Below are 23,339 nucleotides of genomic sequence, written 5' to 3'. Positions count from 1 at the left end.
TCATTCTTTTACGCAAAGTTTGACGAGTTTCACCAACATAAAGTAGTCCACACAAAGTACATTCGATTCCGTACACGACATTGTCCGTGGAACAGTCCAGAGGCTCGAAAGATTTAGTATAATATGTTTTAGATGTTTTAAATTACTAGTAAAATCAGGAGTCGTGATTAACATATCACATGTCTTACATGTGCTCCTTTTTCCTTTTTTATGTTTACAAGAAGAAATGATAGGTGTTGATTCACTTGTAGCAGGTGTCTTTAAACAGTCGAAAATATTAACGCAACAAGGGGCTTTAATTTATGAAAGGTATCTGAATTTTTGAAATATACTACTTTTGGGAAAAATTAAATCAAAATTATAGAAAATTCATCGGCTCTAACTCAAAATATGGACAATTTTCTGTTACATTGGTCTTGAAATCTTTTGACAGCTTCAGAAATGCTTATTTTTAACCTTTTTCAGCTGGATCAAATCACTACTTTACTTTAAAATTCATGAATTAAATTTGTTCACAGTGTAATTTTACCCCACTACTTGCCATTTGAGGCATAAAACATGAAGAAATAAATTTGGAAGGGGTATAAAAAAAGATTGACAAGTAACACATTGTCCACACTAGGGACTTTATTTGTGGACAACGAAAATCGACAACAAAAATCAAGGGACGATAACTGTGTACTCGGACCAATTGACTACATTTGAAAGGGGCGGGACAAACTAATCTCCATTGAAATGAGATGTGCTAATGCTTATTTATTCCACAGTATATGAAACAAAAATGCAGATCATATGGAATATAAGTTATTGGATATTAATATAAGTGCTTTTGATTTTACTAAGTCTATTTTGGGCCAATTTGCGAAAAAATAGTTGTTTGGGAATCTCTGTGTAGTGATATCGGACATATGTTTCTTTTTTCAACAAGTGACTGAGCTTAATCATTTGTGTGGATTTAAAAAGTAGATAACCATATAATGAATGTGTAAAAACTTAAGTGGTAGTATATGTATACAAAGTATTAAATTATCAAAGAATTTATTGTGTGAAAAAAAGATTTTTTTATAACAAGGAGACAAATCACGAATTTTTTTTTTAGAGTATATGCTACTTTAATTTTCTGTTTGATTTTTTCACCAATTTTGATATGAATAAAAAGGACAAATCTTGCTGTATAGCTGTTTACTTTGTTATGATTTGTGAGCCCAAATAGAAGAGAAGGGGGCATTATGTGTTACTCGTGTCTATCTGTATGTCCGAGCTAAGGTCTTAAATATTAAATTTTTGAAAGAATCATGACAATTCAACTCACTAAGACTTCCAATTAAAACTTTAAAAAAAAATTCTAAAACTAACATACAATAAAAAACAGGCACTCAAAAGAATAGTTATATGTGTATAGATGAGTAAAGTTATGCTATGCTTTAATAAAACATTTATGAAAAATATTGTTTTAGGTGATATGGTTCCAACTGAAATAAAGGTAATGGCTGACAAAAGATCTATTGATTTGTACCTCAAATTACTTGAGTCAGGCTCTGAGAAAAAGAGAGACATACGTTTAGTAGTTGTTGGGAAAAAAGGTGCTGGAAAGACATCATTGATTAGAAGATTGTTTGGTGAAGACATCATAGATGTAACAAGTACAAATGGAATAGAAATCCACACAATAAAATGCAAAGCCATGACTGATGATGGAATATGGAATAAATTAGATGGTATGAAGTAGAAGCTTAAACACAAATGTTTTTCCTTTCTTAAGAAAGTATTTATAATTTTTTCGATTTCTAGTTTACATAACTTATTATTCAGCAATATTATTTGGTTTATTATGTTACGATCTATCAATCTCCAGTTTTCAAAGCATATGTCTTACAAGATCCAATTCAAAGATACATTTCAATGAATCCAGGTCAAGAATTTTCATAAATAGTTCATCCAGTCAGAAACTATGTGAAGAGATATTTATGGTACAAGTGCATTTCTAATTCAATAGACATAGTAACAGTATTAGAAAAGGGGAACACAATAACTAAAGATTGGTTTGATTTTGTCAAATTATGACCCCAAAAGTTCATTGTTACATTATTGTTACAATAAAATTGAGAATGGAAATGGTGAATGTGCCAAAGAGACAACAACCTAACCAAACAGCAAAAAACAGCCAACGGCCACCAATGGGTCTCCAACACACCGAGAAACTCCCGCACCCGTAGGCGGGCTTCAGCTGGCCCCTAAACAAAATGTGTACTACATTGTAGTTCAATGAAAATAGACGTCACACTAAACTCCAAAACATATAAATGAAATAAATTTAAAAAAAATACAAGAGGCTCCTGACTTGAGACAGGCACAAAAATGCGGTGGGGTTAAACATGTTTTGTGAGATCTACCACATTTGCATCAATATGCATGCGACACATGGTTTGACCTCAGTCAAAATTTTGATTGTGCATGTGCTAATCATGTTCAGTTACTTCATCCCCTTTCACAGGTAACACCTGCCTGATTTAAATTTTAATTAAAAAGATGATGATCATTGTTTTTATCTTTGGTATGATATCACACAGAAAAGAGGAATAACATTATAACACTATTTCATGTGTTTTTTATATTTATCTATTTAAATTGCCTTTTTGTCACCTGCCTTTTTTATTAGAGCTTATGTTGAAGGATAATAAGAAGTTTTCCAGTCGTAAAAATGTTAATACATCATGAAAATTGTTCGCCTTTTCTATTGTTTTCTGTGGACTTTTTTTTACTACTGATATACTTTTAAATATGGTACATTGTATATACACGTATAAATCAAATCTGAAAGTTCCATATCAATACAGTTTATGAAGATTTGGTAGCTAATGCTGTTTTGACATGTGAAGACATGGATACAAAATGTGTCATGTTTGCCCATGAGACAGCTTTCCAACAAAGACCAAAGGATGAGGGTGTAAATAAACTCATCATAGATACCAGGACTAAATTTAGTATATACGCCAGACGTGCGCCTCGTCTACAAAAGACTCACCAGTGACGCTCGAATTACAATTAAACAATTACAATTCACTGTTTGCCTTCAAATTATTTGTCAACCACATCATCTCATGATGAATCTTAATGCATGCTTTTTTTTAAATTTATTTTGATGAATATCTTAACTTTATTTAGCATCATTATGATAATATTGTATGTGTAGAATATGCATCTAGTTTTCATCAAATCTGTTATATCAATATTACAACCAACTAAAGAAACTCCCTGTTCAATTGTGATTACTGTTCATGTGTATTTTTGTAGAACTAGCTAAGGGTTGAAATAAAAAAAAATGATGGACAACATCTATTTTGTAACTGTTTATTGCTTATTTTTTTATGGGATCTTACTTAATATTTCTTTAATATTATTATAATTTTCTAATGATAGGAACTAATAAAAAAACTGAAATTCATGCAAGACTCTTGAAACAATACAAAGAAACAATTGAAGCAACAGTGGAAGAAGGAGCACATGAAGCTGTCAAGGAAAACACTGGCATAACCATTCTGTACAACCGTATTGAGGAATCAAAAGAATCAGAGACAGTAACCCAGCAGCCTAATAAAAGGAAACATCAAGTAACTACTGAATCTCAAGTTGAACTTCCAGTAACCTCGCAGCAACGAAATCAAGCATTAGAACAGGCAAAAATGGATATTGAAACCATGCTTAAATCTAATGTTGATTTCCATGACAAAGAGGAGTATGCCACATTATTGTTATGGGATTTTGCAGGAGATGAAGAATTTTACCACACCCATCAAACTTTTTTGTCCTCAGATGCAATTTATCTTGTTGTAACAAAACTCAATGAAGCTGACGACAAAAAAGCACAAGGTAACATTTCATAGAGATAAGATAAATGAGATTTAAAATATTTTATTTATAACAACTTTTTCTTTACTGAAAAGACAAATTGTTGTCTGGAACTATAGATCCCCATTTATGCTCCAAGTAAAAAAGAAAATATGCGAGGCAATCAGTCAATTAATTGCATTAACTGTTCCAATTTTACCAAATAATGAATGTCTCTTCAGTAATGCTCGATGCCAAAATGTTGATGAGCTAAATATAGCTTTTGTTTAAAAGACAGATTTATCTGTCTCACATATGTCATATTTATCAGTGATATTGTTGACCTTATTCAAAACTACCTCTACCCTTTCTTTTGGGAAAATATGCGTCATTTTTATCAAATTGGGAAATTTATAATAAACCATGAATTTAACTGGAACTTCAATTTGCTGACCCCCTTTCAAGAGGTAAACCCTCATTTGAAATAAGACCCCTTATTGTCAGTGATGATACATAAATAGACCCTCAAATCTGCACATATAGTCATTGTATGCATGAAAAATGTTTAAATGAGTGTTTTTCAGTTTGTATTCATGCACAATGACTACTAAGACTGGACTGTTTGGGAAAAAAGTTGTCTTTTAGGGAATAGTTTTACGCCATTATTCAAATTGAGATTCTTTTACAGGGGAAAAAGCCTTTATTCTCCCGTTATTTTAAGGCAAACAATATCACTGTTTATATATCACCCGTCAGTTGTTCTCAATCTTTCATAAGGTAGAAAACCTGGAAAATTCAAATCTTGTACACAAATTTGTTATGCAGTCAGCAGGATTTTGGAAATATATTGATGTCAGTTCTTTTTAACATTTCTATTCTGTAAGTGATTTCAAGTTTGCTTAACGATTTCCAAATGTTCAAGTACTGACAAGTAGCATTTTAATGGAATAAATATCAGGGGCGGATTCAGGCCGGGGCGTGACGGGCGTCTGCCCCCCTAAAATTTGCAAAGCATGGGTTGTCCTCAGCTTAAAAAAAGAATATTTCGATAATTTTACATAAAAAAAAAAAAAATTTGTCCCCTAGTTCATGGTCCAGTGACTGTGAATCAATAAGCAATTTTCAATGTTCAAATTTGATGTGCTGTTATATAATTTTTATATTTTGTTTGTTATTGATTAAGTTATAAAATGATAGAATTATTTCAATTGTACTCACCCTTGCCATACATATTGCTTATATGGTTTTCTCAACGTTAGATATCTGTGGATTTCGTTTAGTGATTACTCATCGAAATCATGATTTCTTAATAGATTAAATAGTTCAGATTGCACAAAACCAATGAAGTGGTTTTTTTTAAATTAAATTGTTTTACAGGCTTTGGAATCTTATTTTTATATAACTTAAACTTTTTGTAATCATTGCAATTGTGATGTATACACATTTGTTAATCCTTGTGCTTATAGCACCATTCAAATGCTTTCTAATAATTGTTTTATATATATAATAAATTGAGCAACTTTCTAGATTGTTCAGATACATTAAGACTTGATAAAAATTTCTTAATCTGTCTTACATATGTAGGACTCAAATCTATGGCGGGTTCCAAATCTATGGTAGATTTCTAATCCATGGCAAGTGTGACGTTACAAACGCCTAACAACTCAAATCTATGGTAGATTTTTGTTTTTCCCAAATCTATGGCAGATCTTTGAATTGCGTCACAATTGAATTACGCCATATTACATCGTCTGCCCCGCAAACGTTGACAGAACCTATAGATTTGAACACTATTTCAGATATAGGCATTTCCCTCGACAACAATTTGCAGAGAGTTTAAAGCCCTGGTCACAACGAGCCCACGACACATCTATGAAGCGCCACGGCAGGAATTTTGGTCCAATCATGGGTCATCATCGTCGTACGACTGGCGCACGATATCGTATTTTGAGCATGGTGGCGCTGTCGTGTGTCGTGGGACAAAAATTGGACATGCACCTTTTTTGCTCTGCGATTTTTTTGTCGTGTCACTGTCTTGTGGCTGTCGTGAGAGTGTCTTACCACAGCCGTGCGACTGTCGCACGATAAACACATTGTTGTGGGTACCAAAATAAACCATTTTAATATTTAACAATCGAACGACTGTCGTATGACAATCTCACGACTGTCGCAAGACACTCGTGATACAGTCGCACGATTGTTTCACGAATATCAAATTTCGTACGATGCTCACACAACATAGATTGTCTGCCGTACGACAGTTATATGTTCGACGTGCAACATATTTTCGTCCCCGACCCCAGTGACGTCTCCAGTAGTTTCCGAATCTTCATATGCTTCAGCTTATGGTAGGGGGTCCTCCGTCTGGTCTACATCATCCACGTTTACTGCTACCACCTTTCTTTTGTTAATTTTTCTTTTCGTGGGCATCCTGGTTTAAATTCGCGGAACATTTATAATATAAACTAATACGAAGAACGTCGTTTACTTGGACCGAACTTATAACACTGAACAATAGTGAAAGCAAATGGCAAATGGCACACAATAAATCGGGCCTTCTTTATATACCAGTAGGTCGGAGCCAAACGGGCGAGTGACCCACGATTGTTGTGCGACAGGTGTACGACAGTGACACGACAGTAAAACACGCATTCCTTGACATGAAAACCTGAGAAATAGCCCTAAACAACTCATGATTGTCGTACGACTGTCGCATGACCGACTTGCGACAGACCTACGACAGTACAATTACAATTCTTTTTTTCTGTTGTGTACCCATCGTGGACATGCCGTAGCCGATGTGACCACTCGACATATTTTTTTGACATTTTGCATGCACGACAACTATTTTAACGATCTTCCACGACAAAAAATCGTACGATCTGTTGTGACTGGGTCTTAAAGGAAAATGTGACCTATTATCCATAAGGCGCACGAAATGTGCTGTACCGGCCAGAGCCCGCGATGAGCAACGGGACCGCATTTTTCATCGATTTTTTCGAGAAAGGAATTATAGAAAACATATTACTGTCTACGGCTGGCGAAGTTTATAAAGTGAAAGATAAAATAACCGGATACCAATTTGATTGAAATCTTCATTAAATAAAAAAAAAGATGCATTAACGAAGAAATAAATATTATTTGAAAATTGAAACTGTTCATTTTTATTATTTATCATTTCTGTTTTATAAAATAAAACACCGTCTTGTTTGTTAAGGGACTTACTAGACTAGTTAGTTTAATGAAGGCAGTTGCTATTTGACCGGCACCGGCTAAATAGCAAATTTGCTATTTGACCGGCACCGGCAAAATAGCAAATTTGCTATTTAGCCGGCACTGAATAAAACTGTTCATTGATGTGATAAGTAGAGAGTAGAAAAGCTTAATAATAATTTAAAATCATTGTATCACAATATACAGTACAATAAAAAAAAATAGTATTGAAGATGTTCATAAATAAATAAATAAATAAATTATAACTTATAATCTTAATTCAAAGCATGAAAACACATTTGTATATACATTACTAAATATATTTTTTTTCTAAAATATTTGTTAAAAAGATGTCCAAATCTGTGTAAAATTTATATGGTTTAAATATCCTGCCACGCTATAAAATAGTGTTATGTAAAACTATGTACATCATAAAAAAGACAATATTAAAAGTTTTTTGCTCCGAATTTCAAATGGACACATGATTTTACATTTGCAATTGTTACAAAACCAATTATTTGCCTTTGGAAGTTGTTTTAGTCTAGCACATGATAATTGTTGCCACTCCAAACAGGAACTATACATTACAATGGCTTTCCTTGAATCTGCATCATGTGTGCATATATAGATAGGGTTCTTTTTCTTCTCTATATATACGCTCTTTATAGCGATCTAGAAAATGTGAAATCATGTGTGTTTTGAAAATTTGTAGCAAACATCTTTTAATATTGTCTTTTTTATGATGTACGTAATTTTACATAACACTATTCTTATAGTATAGCAATATATTTAAACCATAGATTTTACACAGATGTGCATCTTTTTAATAAACATTTTATTTTTTGTGTTTTCATGCTTTAAATTAATATTATAAAGTTATAAATTATTTATTTATGAACATCTTCAATATTTTAATTTTGATTGTACCGTCACGATTTATAATGCTTGATATTGTGATTAAATTATTTTAAATTAGTATTTAGCTTTTTTATTCTCTACTACGTAATCACATTAATGAACAGTTTTATTCAGTGCCGGCTAAATAGCAAATTTGCTATTTTGCCGGTGCCGGTCAAATAGCCACTGCCTTTAATGAATGGGCTGAACAGGTACCATGCAAAGATTAGAAAATGCTTTTTTTACAGGGCACATCATTCCAATCTTGAAGTCTGTATATGAATTCATCATTTACGTTTTATTTTTGCCACCACGATTTGGTTGACCATCATGGAATGTTTAGTTCACAAATGTTTATAGACATGCTACTGTTGTCGTACATGTCCACTTGTTTAAGACAAATCATTGGTCGTATAGGTACTGCTTTATTTTCCATTTGCACAACATTTGCAATAGATTTGGAAACCGTGAACATAAATCCGCCATAGATTAGGAAATTACAAAACTTGCCATAGATTAGGATTGTAAAAAATCTGCCATAGATTTGGTATGGCATGACAACACATTTACCATAGATTAGGAATCTGCCATAGATTTGGAACCCACCATAGATTTGAGTCCTACACATACATTCATGAAAATAGTTCAAGCATGCATATAAAGATTGAGACATTTTCAAAAGTTCTGTGTTTGTCTGGATTAAAAATTTTATGCAGTCAGAAAAATACAGCAGAAATTCAGATTTGTAAGATTCAATTAGAAAAGAGATATCAGGTACTCACATTATTTATAACTGACTGTCCTTAAATGTTCCTTTGATAAAATATCTGTGGGTTTCAAATGTTTATTTATCATCTTAATCTAGAAATGCGCCTCACACGCTCACAATTTATTGTGTTATTTTCATATCAGGATTCAGAAAAAAATAGACATTTTTCCTGTATTATTATTAGACAATTTTAAAAAGAATTAAAATATTTTCAGACAAATTGGGACTGTTCTCAGAACTTTTTCCAATGATGGAAGAATGTTTTTAGTTCACCTGACCCAAAAATTCAAGTGAGCTTTTCTTATCACTTGGCGTCCGTCGTCCGTTGTCGTGGTCGTCCGTAAACTTTTACAAAAATCTTCTCCTCTGCAACTACTGGGCAAATTAAAACCAAATCATCCGTAGGGTATCTAGTTTATAAAATGTATCCGATACCTCCGCCTATCAATCAAGATGGTCGTCATGGTTAAAAATAGAACATGGGTGTAAAATGCAGTTTTTGGCTTATATCTCTATAACTAATTTGACAGGGTAAAAATGGTTATCAGGTCAAGATCTATCCGCCCTGAAAATAGAATATGGGGGAGGGGGGTTGATGCAGTTTTGTTTATATCTCTGAGACTAAATCATTTAGAGCAAATCTTGACGAGTATAAAAATGTTAACTAATTTTTTTAAGTCATGTGTGTTATGAAGGTATCTTATTTTTGTTGTGTGTGTTAATTTTTTAATTTTACATGCTCCTGGTTGGGGTTCAGATTTGCAAATATCATTTTCATTATTAATTAGATAATAATCTATTTTAAATCTTCAATCACAATTCAAATTTAGAGCTGTTTTAAGCTTAAATGTTGTGTCCATACTTGCTCAACAGTTCGGGGTTCGACCTCTGCAGGAAAATCCGGTTTGCTGGCACTCGACAGCCTCTTGTTGGTTATTATATTGAATCTTATTATAGATAGAGATAAACTGTAAACAGCAATAATGATCAGCAAACAAAGATCTACATATGAACCAACATGACCAAAATTGTCAATTGACCGCTAAGGGAGTTATTTCCCTTTTTAGTCATTTTTTGTCGAGACTGCGACAAAAGCTTGACATCAGGGATTGTGATCCGGCGGCGGCGTAAGCTAACTTCTTTAAAGCTTGATATTTTAGAAGTTGGAAGACCTGGATGCTGTATACTTCGTATATAGATGCCTCATGTTAAGAAGTTTTCGTCGTTCATTGTCCAATGTAATTGACCTCATTTTCATGGTTCAGTGACTACTTGAAAAAAAGTTAAGATTTTTTGTAATGTTAAATTCTCTCTTATTATATGTAATAGGATAACTATATTAGGTATGTGCCTACCTTGCAAGGTCCTCATGCCCGTCAGAAAGTTTTCACTTGACCTCGACCTCATTTCATGGATCAGTGAGCAAGGTTAAGTTTTGGTGGTCAAGTCCATATCTCAGATTCTATAAGCAATATGTGTAGTATATTTGGTGTATGGAAGGACTGTAAGGTCTACATGTCTAGCTGGCAGGTGTCATCTGACCTTGACCTCATTTTTAAATGGTTCAGTGGTCAAAGTTAGGTTTTGGAGTTTTTGTCTTTTTATCTAATACTATATGCAATAAGTCAACTTAATTTGGTGTATGGAGATACTTTATGATCTATATGTCGGTCGCTCCGGTTTTATTTGACCTTGACCTCATTTTCACAGTTCATTGCTCAGTGTTAAGTTTTTGCATTTTGGTATGTTTTTCTTATACTATAAGCAATAGGTCAACTTTATTTGTTGTATGGAAGAATTGTTAGCTGTACATGTCTGCATAGCATGGTTCATCTGACCTTGACCTCATTTTCATGGTTCATTGGTCAATTTTAATTTTCTTGGTAAATGTTAAGTTTATGTGACAGTTGTAATAAAGCTTTATATTTAGGACTTTCAACATAATATCAATGACTTGTAAAGAAGGGGAGACATTTCAGTGTGTGAACTCTTCATGCTCTTGTTTAACAATTTTTCGTAAATTTTGTAATCTTTTACAAAAATCTTCTCTGAAACTACTGAGACAAATTTAACCAAACATGGCCACAGTCATCATTAGCAGGGATTAGGGCATCTAGTTTGAGAAATGAGAAACCCCGCCTGCCAACCAAGATGGCCAATATAGCTTAAAATAGAACATAGGGGTAAAATGCAGTTTATGTCTTATATGTCTGACACTCAGGCATTTAGAGCAAATCTGACATATGTAGAAAGGTTCATCAGGTTAAGATATATCTGCCTGAAATTTTCAGACGAATCAGACAACCCGATGTTAGATTGCTGTCCCAGATATGGTCATTTTAAGGAAATTTGGAGTTTCTGGTTATCTTGAATATTTTTATAGATAGAGTTAAACTGTAAACAGCAGGAATGTTTAGCAAAATAAGATCTACAAATAAGTCAATACGACCAAATTTGTCAATTCACCCCTTAAGAAGTTGTTGCCCTTTATAGTGAATTTTTAACAATTTTGTTTCTAAATTTTTGTTATCTTCTCCACTTAATCTACCGGGCCAAATAGAATTAAACTTAGCCACAATTTTACTGATTGAAAAATGTATCCGATTACCCTGCCATCCATGCAACCTGGCCTCAAATGGAACATAGGGATTTATTATGGAAGTCTATGGGAAAATTGTAAAAAAACCCCAACAATTTCAAATGGTCACATCTTTTAAAAAAACTAGTTTAAATAATGATTAGGGGTCTTCAGTAACTATTGTAAGACTAGTTACTAGTGGGATGAGATGCTTTAATTTAAACCAAACTTGGCCTCAATTATTGTTAGGGTATATCATACTATTTCTTATGATTTTGACCTTAGTTTGCATGATTTCCAAAACCACAGTAAATACAGATGAGCGACACAAGCTCTTGACAGCCTCTAGTTAAATAAAACCAGTTGTTTTTCCTTTAATTTTCTAAAATAATTTCTTTGAATATATATATATAAAAAAGAAGATGTGGTATGATTGCCAATGAGACAACTATCCACAAAAGACCAAAACATGCAAAATGACACAAACATTAACAATTAAAGGTCACCGTACGGCCTTCAACAATGAGCAAAGTCCATACCGCATATAGTCAGGTATAAAAGGCCCCGATAAGACATGTAAAACAATTCAAGTATATATATTATTTTAATAATACTGTAAAACACTTGGTCAGTATTTTCATGAAAAGGTGAATAATCTAAATGTCAGTTGTTTACATCAGATTTCCCCTATCCAGACAAATTTGTTAATCATTGTTTATACACAAGTTAACAGATCAGCCGACACCCTATTTTTCGGATTTTTAGAAAAAAAATGGACTTTTCATGTTTGTTTGTTCCTGCCAGCCCTTACAAATACATTATTCCTGAAATATAGGTAGAAATACATGTGCAGTGGCGTTTTCGAGAAATTAAATGCATTATTTAAGCTTATAGAAAAACATAGTGGTGTTAAAAAAAAATTAAAAATCTATATAAATGATCTGTAGCGTTTTTGTTTCAAAACAGATCTTGAAATATTGTTGCTCAAATAGTTTAACGAACACTAATAAAAGCCCATTGAAACAAGTTTGTTTTCATTTTATAGTCACAATACTGTTGATTTTTTATCTCGAATATGAGATGGACACTTCCAAACATGAAAGAAGTCAAGATGAAAATAACAGATATTTATAAACAATTTGAAATTTTCTTCTTTCATAGATTGAAAAAGAATGTTTATCTATTGAATATCAAAAGCTGGATAGCCTGCCAAAGGAAGACATTATATCCGTGTTTGTTCTTTGGACGCTACTTCATGATCATTTATGAACAGATGGAAAATTATTTTCGTGCGATAGGTTGCAATTCTTATTTCAAGTGTTTTGTCATTGAAACCCATCATTCACCTTGTTTCCTGAAAGTTGATCAAAAGCGAGGTCAAGCTGAGTTTTAATCATTCGTGAAATTACCATTTTCTTTTCTTTTTGTACGACTGCAAAAAAAATGTATTTGTATAATGCTATCAAGTTGTCGTTGTCGTCTGAAGACACATTTGGTTTCCGGACAATAACTTCAGTTTAAGTGAATGGATCTCTATGAATGAAGATTCAATACCACAAAAGAAAGGTTGGGATTGATTTTGGTGGTTATGGTACCAACAGTTTAGGAATAAGAAGCCTACAAGGAGCCAAAAACATGCATTTCTGTAGTATCAGGACAGTAACTTGTGCGTAAGTGACTGGATCTCTCTGAAATTGTTCCACAAGATTCCATACAAAAACGGAAAGGCTAGGATTGAGTTTGGGTGTAATTGCCCCAAAGGTCCAGGAATTAGGGCAATATAGGGGCCATTAACAAGCATTCTAATGCAACAACGTTTGTAACGTTCATTTTGATTGGATAACGTCACTTTTTTACATGGCATCAATTGACAATTGATGCTGTGGGACGTACACGCAAGCGCAGACGACAAATTACATGTTTTAACGTTGATTTCTGTCAGTTTCATTATATTAGAATGGAGATAAAAATATTGTATTTTAAGCTCTGACGGCATCAATTGCGCGTCGCCAGTAAACTTAATTTGCGACCACCAAATCCCCAATTGATGCTGTCAGAGCTTAAAATACAATACAGTTATCTCCTAAGTGTTCTAGTTTCCAGCCAATAACTTGTGTTTAAGTGTATGGATCTCTCTGAAATTGTACTACAAGGTTCCATACCACAAAGGGAAGGCTGGGATTGCGTTTGGGTAATTGGCCCAAACGTTTAGAATTTAGGGGCAAAAAACAAGTATTTTTCCTGAAAAGAAAATAATTTTCAAAATTAAAAAAGAAAATGGAGTTCACAAAAAGTTGGGGGGGGGGGGGTTCAATTTTTTTTGAGGGTTGATATTTTTTATGGGGGGAGGGGGGTTTCATAATTTTATTTTTTTCCCCAAAATTTTTCCATTTTCACATTGATTATTTCTGATTTATATATGAACGCAACAAATACTGATATGGCATGAGATAAACACCAAACAGGGTGTGTAAATTATTTTCTCTAATTCTTCGTCAATTTATCCCTTTCTGCACCCGTTGTATAAAAAATTTAATCAATGTGTGATTCGTTTGATCTCAGTTTTTCATTGGTTAAAATCCGATTATGACGTCGAATTTTCTTGCTTTCCTCTGAATCCTATTGCGACGGCATGAAAAAAGGCGACCATGCCTGATGACGTCACATAGAAAGAACACATCTTTTTGCAGATCATTCGAAAAGAAGGAATACGTTTGCCTGCATATCGTTTGAAAATCATTAGAGAAACAGATTCTACCACCAAATTTCGTGTAATACGATATTTATCCACTCTCGACAGTTAAATTTTAAATATTTAAAACCTTGGCGAGCCTTGTGTTTTAAATTTGAAAATTTAACTGTCTCGAGTGGATAAATATTGTATCACACTCGATGCAGTGGTAGAATCTATGTATATATAACAGATGAACTAAGTATTGTGCAACAGCACAGTATTGCGTAATAGCATAGTATTGAGCAATAACACAGTATTGCACAATAGCAAGAAATCTTCAATTGAAAATAAATACAAATCTTTTAACCAATTCCAATGGGATTGATTTAAAGTCTTTACATGTTGGGGGTTATAACCTTGTATTACTATTTTGGATATTGGGCCCCATTTTTAAATTGGTCTTCATTGAGGTCCAAAGGGTCCAAAATTAAACTTTGTTTGATTTCATCAAAAACTGAATTATTGCGGCTCTATGATATGCTGATTCTTATTGTGCATTAAGAATTTTTATTTTGGCCTCTTTTTTCAAATAAGTCCATATAAAGGTTTGAAGGGTCCAAAATTAAACTTTGTTTGATTTCTAGTGAAATTAAATAGTTGGTGTTTTTTATATGCTGAATCTAACCATGTTGTTAGATTTTGGATATCAGACCATACTAGGTAAATTAAATGTCCCATTTTAAAATTTAAGATCTTTGACCACATTTATTGAGAAACCTATATTATGTCAAAAATTTGATCACAATCCAAATTCAGACAGTATCAAGATTGAATAGTGTGTCCAAACTTCCCCAACTATTCAGGGTTTCACCTCTGTGGTCTTATCAGTCTGCTTTCGGCGAAGCATTTTATTAACTGTGGTAATATTTTCCTTTTAACAATCTTAGATGACGATGGTTTAAAACAGCTGGGCAATAATGTTCGGAAATAAATTTAAGACATGATGACACCCTTTAAAAAAGCATATCAAAAATATTGTTACAAAGCTGAAATACATTTATTATATACATATGCATATGAGTATCTTGTAGGATTTGAAAAAAAAATCGACCAATCGACCCGTCTTTTTAAAATAAAAAATCTGTAAACCAACAAATCAAAGATTAAAAAGCATATTTTGTATATAGATGCCTCATGTTATGAAGTTTCCGTCCGTCATATGTCCATTGTCCTTAACCTCATTTTAATGGTTCCGTGACTATTTGAGAAAAAAAAAGATAAGATTTTTTGTAATTAATGTTAATTTCTTTCGTATTATGAGTAATATGATACCCGTCAGACCATTTTCATCTGACCTCGACCTCATTTCATGGATCAGTGAACACAGTTAAGTTTTCAAGGTCAAGTCCATATATCAGATATTATAAGCAATAGGTCTCTATATTTGGTGTATGGAATGATTGTAAGATGTACATGTCCAACTGGCAGGTGTCATCTGATCTTGACCTTATTTTCATGGTTCAGTGGTAAATGTGTAGTTTTTGTGTTTTAGTCTTTTTTTCTAATATCATATGCAATAGGTCAACTATATTTGGTGTATGTAAATATTTTATGATGATAATGTCAGTCTTGCAGGTTTTATTTAACCTTGACCTCATTTTCATAGTTCATTGCTCAGTGTTACGTTTTTGTGTTTGGTCTGTTTTTCTTAAACTAGTAGGTCAACTATATGTGTTGTATGGAATTAGATTGTAAGGTGCATATGTCTGTCTGGGAGGTATCATCTGACCTTGGCCTCATGTTCATGGTTCATTGGTCAATGTTATGTTTTCATGGTTAAGTTTGTTTCTATACTATGCCCGGTAAGCAATAGGTCAACTATATTTGATGCATAGATTGATTGTAAGCTGTATATGTCTGTCTGACATGGTTCATCTGACCTTGACATCATTTTCATGGTTTATTGGACAATGTTTAGTTTTCCTGGTTTAGTGTTTCTTAGAAACTTTAAGTAATAGGTCAACGATATTTGGTGTATTGAATGATTATAAGGTGTACATGTATTTCCTGTTTGGTTTATCTGACATTGACCTCAATTTCTTGTTTCGTGTTAAGTTTGTGTAATACTTGTGGTAAAGCTTTATTTTTAGGACTAACAATATAAAACCAATGGACAGTAAAGAAGGAGAGACATTTCAGATTGTGCACTCTTGTTTGTTTTAAAGAATGTGTAAACATTAACACTAGTGATTTCAGACCTAAAATATTGCACAAAAAATTCTTAAAATAGTAAACCTATTCTTAAATTTTTTTAAAAATTGCATGATCTTGTTTTAGAATAGTTTAAGAAATACCATATACATGTACTGGTAGTTATTATATAAAATGGTACCATGAATGTGTATTCCTTAAAATAGAAACAGTAAACTTATTACATGTTCTTATAACATTTCTGTGTTTGTGAAAAGAAAGACAGTTCGTGATGTGTTTTTCGTCATTCCTATATATTAAGACCGACTTACATATTGGTAAAGCTACTTCAGATTAATCTACTACATAGAACTTTCTATATATCTTCATGAGATTTGAATAAATGGTGATATGAAGTCATTTTAACATTTCTTTGTAGATTTATTCCAATTATGGATGGACTCAATACATTGCTACAGTAGACTGGAAGAGGACAACAGTAGTCCTGATGACAGCAAGACAACATCAGATGATCTTGATCCACCAGTAGTTATTATTGGCACTTGGAAAGATGCTGTAACTTCAGATGAAGAAGAGGTTTACATTTTTACCTTTTCATTTTGTTTTAATATGATCTTGTTAGTTTTTCTTTCCTTGATGATTTTTTCCTTCCACTTTTAAGCGCCTAAATGCTCAGCTTTCTAAATGCTCAGCTTTATCGAAAATATTAATTCAATTTGAAAGTATTGCTTATCTTTAATTTTCGGTTGATCAATTTATAAATAATGAATAAAGTGTAACACATACTACCGAATTCTTGCACTTGTGATTTTCCAACATTCAATAATATAATTTATATGATTATCGTTATCACAATATATATAAAAAGATGTTTCTTTTAGGGTGTGTGGGGGTTAATGCAAATACTAACATGACTAAGCAAAAAAACAATATCTTATTTTATAGATAGAAGATGCATGCAGGAAAAAACTGTTTACATATACTGAAAAAATGACAAAAGATGAACGTGGACATATAAGGTGTGACTACTTAATTTCTAATACAGAGGATAATAACAATGTATTCCAGCAAATACGACAAGATATTGTGAACTTAGCCAGAACAATGAGAACATGGAACATAAATTATCCCTTAAAATTCATTCAGCTCGAACAAAGACTTCAAGAGAAGAAGAAGGAGTTACCAATTATTTCCTATCAAGAAATAAGGGTTATCTCTTCTGAAACGCCGAACCCATTGAATGACAAGGAACTCATGTTGTATTTGTTATTTCACCATGAAATCAGAGCTCTGGTTTATTTTAAGGATCTTCCAGATTTTATTATTTTAGATACACAATGGTTGTCTGATGCTTTTAAATGTATAATAACAGCAGAGAAATTTCGAGCTCGTAGCATAAAGCATCAAGAAGAATGGAAGGAATTTCTCTGTAAAGGGAAATTACATTGGGAAGTTGTAGAAGATATATTCAAAAAAGAACAAAACATTTTGTACAAACACAAAGATCATGTACTGAATGTCATGGATAAGTTTGATATAATCATACGTCCAAATATATCAGAGAGAGACACTGCTGATAACAAACCTTGCTATTATGTACCTTGCATGATTAAAGAAGAACCTGAGTGTGACATATATGAAATGTTTAATGTGACAGAAGGTATCTGTAAAAAATCCACATGGTTATGTTTCATGTTCAGGTTTCTACCACCACCTCTAATAAATCATTTGATTGCTGCACTGTCCAGAAAATATAAAGTTGCACAGGTTGCCGCTAAGCAACAGAAAAAGCATATTGCTCTTTTCAGAGGTTCTGCTGTCTTTGAGTTACAGAAGACAAAAAAATTAAGAAAATTGCTTGTAATGAAATGTTCAAATGTTATTCAAATTCAGGTTTGGCAGTTTGGGAAACATATCAAAAAAGGTTTGTACAAATACATTGCTGACTATGTGACCGATGAAATGACAAAGTTAATAAGCACAAGATTTAAGATGTCCAATGTAAAATTTGAGAAAAAGTGGGAATGTGGACAAACAAAACCAGAGTTTGTTACAGGATCGAATAACTTTAGTGACGAGGAGGATACAATATATTACTGTGAGACCTGTACAACTACACACGAGTTTACAGATGAATGGTCTGATCTACAACATAGAATAACTTATGTAAGTGAAAGATTAGGTATATGGTATACTGGTTTACTGGTTCACCTCTTTTAGTCCTTTCAAAAACCTACCCCATGATAGTCTGTTTTTTCCGGAACTAAAATTACATAGTAACGGTCAACTTACTCGTGATTTTTGGAGGACCTTGAAATGGAGGAGTACTATTCCATTATTTTCAATTTATTTGCAAATAATGGTAAGTCAAATATGAACAGACAACATTTTATAAAAAGTTAAAAATAGAACAAGACAAAGAGGAGATTAGTTTTTATAAGGTTTACGGAATAGTCCTAGTCTGTATATGTATATATATACGTACCGACTCATTGTTATGTATTACATAAATAGATATTTCTAACGGTATTGTTATGCGTAAGCACGATTTAAATCAAGATACAAGTTTAAATTAATTATAAACAATTTGCATTCAAGAATTATAGTATTAAGCATGTTTTATGTGTTTAAGAAGATATCACACAAGTCCAATATCTACCCCCCCCCCCCCCCCAACAAAAAAAAAACTCTTGCTAGCTGTAGGCTATATCGGCCATATTGTCAAAAGTTGTGACCACAATCTGGTCATTGTAAGCTCTTTAAGTTAAACTAGCAAGATAATATTAACCAGGAAACTTCTTATCATTACAAAAAAAAGATTTGAGTTTATCAAGTTATCACAATTCAAAATGGCACTGTCCATGAAAGAGGATGGATTTGTAATGCTTTCAACAAGTATTGTATGCAGAACACAAATAAATATGTACACATATATCAATTTCATTCGTATAATTGATTACTTTATGAGTGAAGCAATTAAATCAATCCTTCCTCCTTTTTTTAGCTCACCAAGTGAGCTTATGCCATCACTTGGCGTCCGTCGTCGTCCGTCGTCTGTCGTTCGTTGTCTGTCGTCGTAAACTATTTCAAGAATCTTCTCCTCTGAAACTACTGGGCCAAATACTTTCAAACTTTAACTGAATGTTCCTTAGGGTATCTAATTTATAAATTGTATCCGAAGCTTTGATCTATCGCGAACATGGTCGCCATTGCTAAAAATAGAACATAGGAGTCAAATGCAGTTTTTGGCTTATAACTCAAAAACCGAAGCATTTAGAGCAAATCTGACATGGGTATTATTGTTTATCAGGTCATGATCTATCTGCCCTGAAATTTTCAGATGAATCAGACAACCTGTTGTTGGGTTGCTGCCCCTGAATTGATAATTTTAAGGAAATTTTGCTGTTTTTGTTTATTATCTTGAATATAATTATAGATAGAAATAAACTGTAAACAGCAATAATGTTCAGCAAAGTAAGATCTACAAATAAGTTAACGTGACCAAAATTGTCAATTGACCCCTTAAGGAGTTATTGCCCTTTAAAGACTTTTTTCACAATTTGTTCATCATGTTGACTTACTTTAAAAAAATCTTCTCCTTTGAAACTGCTGTATCAATTTCAGCCAAACTTAGGCTAAATGAGTTTCAGAGTATCTAGTATAAATTTTATATTTTATTTCCTTGTATGTCAAGAAACATAGCTACTATGGCTAAAATAGAACATAGGGGAAAATGATTATTTTTTTTGGCTTTGGAAGAAAATAGGACGATCCAAAAAACATTTAAATAAATTGAAAAGCCAAAATAATCATTGATGAGAGATTTAACCAAAATAATTAAGGTGAGCGATTCAGGCTCTTGAAAGCCTCTTGTTTTTTTTTAAGCTCATCTGGCCCGAACGGCCAAGTGAGCGAATGCCATCACTTGGCGTCCGTTGTCATCCGTCGTCTGTCGTCGTAAACTATTTCAAGAATCTTCTCCTCTGAAACTACTAGGTCAAATACTTCCAAACTTTAACTGAATGTTCCTTAGGGTATCTAGTTTATAAATTGTATCCGAAGTTTTGATCTATCAACAAACATGGTCGCCATTGCTAAAAATAGAACATAGGGGTCAAATGCAGTTTTTGGCTTATATCTCAAAAACGAAAGCATTTAGAGCAAATCTGACAGTGGTAAAAATGTTCACTAGGTCAAGATCTATCAGCCCTGAAATTTTCAGATGAATCAAACAACCCATTGTTGGGTTGCTGCCACTTAATTGGTAATTTTAAGGAAATTTTGCAGTTTTTGGTCATTATCTTGAATATTATTATAGATAAAGATAAACTGTAAACAGCAAAAATGATCAGCAAAGTAAGATCTACAAATAAGTTAATATGACCAAAATTGTCAATTGACCCCTTAACGGGTTATTGTCCTTTAATGACAATTTTTCACAATTTGTTCATCATATTTGCTAACGTTTAAAAATCTTCTCCTCTAAAACTACTCAACCAAATTCAACCAAACTTCAACTGAATGATCAGTAGGGTGTATAAAATATAGTTTGTGTTTTATTTTCTATTTTGTCAAAAAACATGGCCGTCATGGCTAAAAATAGAACACAGGGTAAAATGCAGTTTTTGGCTTATATCTCAAAAACTCCAGCATTTAGAGCAAATAAGACAAGAAGTTAAAGTATTTATTAGGTCGAGGTCTACCTGTTCTGAAATTTTCAGCCGAATTGGGTAACTGGTTTTTCAGGTATAATGCCCCTGAATTGATGATTTTAAAGAAATTTTGCAGTTTTTGGTTATTATCTTGAATATTATTATGGATACAGATAAACTGTTAATAGCAAAAATGTTAAGCAAAGTAAGATCTACAAATAAGTCAATTTGACCAAAATTGTCAATTGACCCCTTAAGGAGTTATTGCCCTTTAAAGACTTTTTTCACAATTTGTTCATCATGTTGACTCACTTTAAAAAATCTTCTCCTTTGAAACCGCTGTATCAATTTCAGCCAAACTTAGGCTAAATGAGTTTCAGAGTATCTAGTATAAATTTTATATTTTATTTCCTTGTATGTCAAGAAACATAGTATGGCTAAAATAGAACATAGGAGAAAATGTTTTTGTTTTTTTTGCTTTTGAAGAAAATAGGACGATTCAAAGAACATTTAAATAAATTGAAAAGCCAAAATAATCATTGATGATAGATTTAACCCCAAAAATTAAGGTGAGCGATTCAGGCTCTTGAGAGCCTCTTGTTTTTTTAGAAAATGAACTTTCAACAAATTCATATCATCGTTTAATTATCAGGATGGTAACCTTCACTTTCATACATTTTCTTGTACATTTTCAATGTCACAATGCTAATGTCACAGTGAGAGTAAATTTTCAATGACATCACTTACACAGATTGACATCGGGTCAACTGGCATAGCTCATTTAATAAAAAAAGTCTACGATGTGGAAGTATGAATATTGGAACAGCCTAAACAAATCTTGACATTCATGATCAGCTGACATACAGTATATTCATGTGGAGTTAAGTTGTTTGAAGAGCGTCAAATTAGAATAAGCCTTTTTCTAGATTATCTTGGCCTTTTTGATATTTTACTTTACAATTCTTTACTTTTATCTTCTTTTCAGTTCACCAACGAGGAAATAAATTTTACAAAGATGGGGATGGTTGCTCTGAATATTCTTACTGATGTTTTATACGACCTTTTAAAACCAGATAAACAACATCTACGTCCAAGGAGTGATTGTGATATAACATACTTGTACAGTGAGCACAGGAGACTAAACAAACATATTCCAACTAATGGATGGGGAGGGGTATGGAACGCTCTTAAAGTTACAGACATAGCTATTGGAGATGATATTGAGCGCATAAGACTAACAAGGAATGATCTACAACACTCAGGGGAATTTGAACTTGGAGATACACGTTTTAATGAGTTGTGTAACATATTAAGTGATCTTTTAAAACGGTTTGATCAATGTAACAAACCAGCAAGGCTTTATACAGATCACCTGAATGCAATTTTAACTAAAACCATTTCTGCCGAGGAAGTTGATGAAATATTAGGTAAATATGGTTTATTATTAAACAGTTGAAATTCTTAGCCTTTATAAAAACAAAATGTGTTCACAAAGTTCATTATGATTTTATTCAAACAGTATAAGCGATGCAAACTTAATTACATGTATTTAGAGAACAGTTTCTTTTTAGAAAAGTGTTCCATTGCAAGATAATCACTATAGCTTCTTTTTCTACTGATCCCAAAAATTGTTTATCTCTGTATTTTTGGAGTAGAATTTAAAACGGTAACTAAAATTATCTGTGCAGTTGTGAGTTGTGATTTATTTTGTTTTCATTTCAGGAATGGATATTGAAGTTGAATTTATTCCAACACAGTAGAGAAATAAGCTCATCCGCACGAGTTTTATTGCAAACAGTTATTTAGGCACTTTCTTAGAAATATACATACTACCATCTTATTGACATTAGACTGATCAATTTTGACTAGAAGGCCTTCATCTTTATATTGAGATGTATTGCTACCAATTAAAGTCCGTCTTCAACTGTCTCTTCATAAAGTTATAGAAATAAATGACCCGGATGAAGAATTCACCCAACCTGATTAATCATGGAGTTCAGGAATACAATGACCAAGATGAAAAAGTCAACCACACTGTCGATTCATAGAGTTTAGGGATGCATAATGGCTGAGATGAAATTTTGAATTAAATTGTCTATTCATAGAGTTTAGGAACGTATAATGGCTAAGATAAAATAGTGAATTTCACTGTCTATTCATAATGTTATAAAAAGAAATAACCAAGATGAAATAGTGAACCACACTCTCTTCGTACAGTTAAAGAGTGAAATGGTTAAGATGAAATAGTGGACCAAGCTGTCTTTTTGTAGAATTAAAGAGAGTAATGGTTAAGATGAAATAGTTGACCAAGATGTATATTCGTTAAGTTATAGAACATAATGGTCTAGATGAAATAGTGTACCAAAGTCGAAATATTGGACTTAACTTAAAAATTGAACCAATATTGGACTGTCTCCGTATTATTCAAAGTTTCTCATTACATGCAGGAAATCTGTAATGAAAATATTGCTAACACCAAATTCGTTATGTACAGAACAACTAATATGTGTTTCTAAA

General features: G+C 32.7%; 1 protein-coding gene across 1 annotated transcript in view; it reads left to right on the top strand.

The window, feature by feature from the left end:
• Window positions 1–23,339, top strand: part of LOC134700540 (uncharacterized) — a 48,790-nt gene that overhangs the window by 9,694 nt on the left and 15,757 nt on the right. Inside the window, exons 2-7 of the mRNA XM_063561923.1 lie at window positions 1,458–1,718; window positions 2,838–2,945; window positions 3,421–3,870; window positions 16,589–16,746; window positions 17,116–18,336; window positions 21,808–22,249. Of these exons, the coding sequence (XP_063417993.1) occupies window positions 1,458–1,718; window positions 2,838–2,945; window positions 3,421–3,870; window positions 16,589–16,746; window positions 17,116–18,336; window positions 21,808–22,249 (2,640 nt within the window). The remainder of the gene's footprint in view (window positions 1–1,457; window positions 1,719–2,837; window positions 2,946–3,420; window positions 3,871–16,588; window positions 16,747–17,115; window positions 18,337–21,807; window positions 22,250–23,339) is intronic.

Source organism: Mytilus trossulus, unplaced genomic scaffold, assembly GCF_036588685.1.
Source record: "Mytilus trossulus isolate FHL-02 unplaced genomic scaffold, PNRI_Mtr1.1.1.hap1 h1tg000158l__unscaffolded, whole genome shotgun sequence".
NCBI classification, from domain to species: Eukaryota; Metazoa; Mollusca; class Bivalvia; order Mytilida; family Mytilidae; genus Mytilus; species Mytilus trossulus.
Note: the sequence above shows the minus strand (reverse complement) of the source record. Positions and strands in the feature narration are given on the sequence as shown.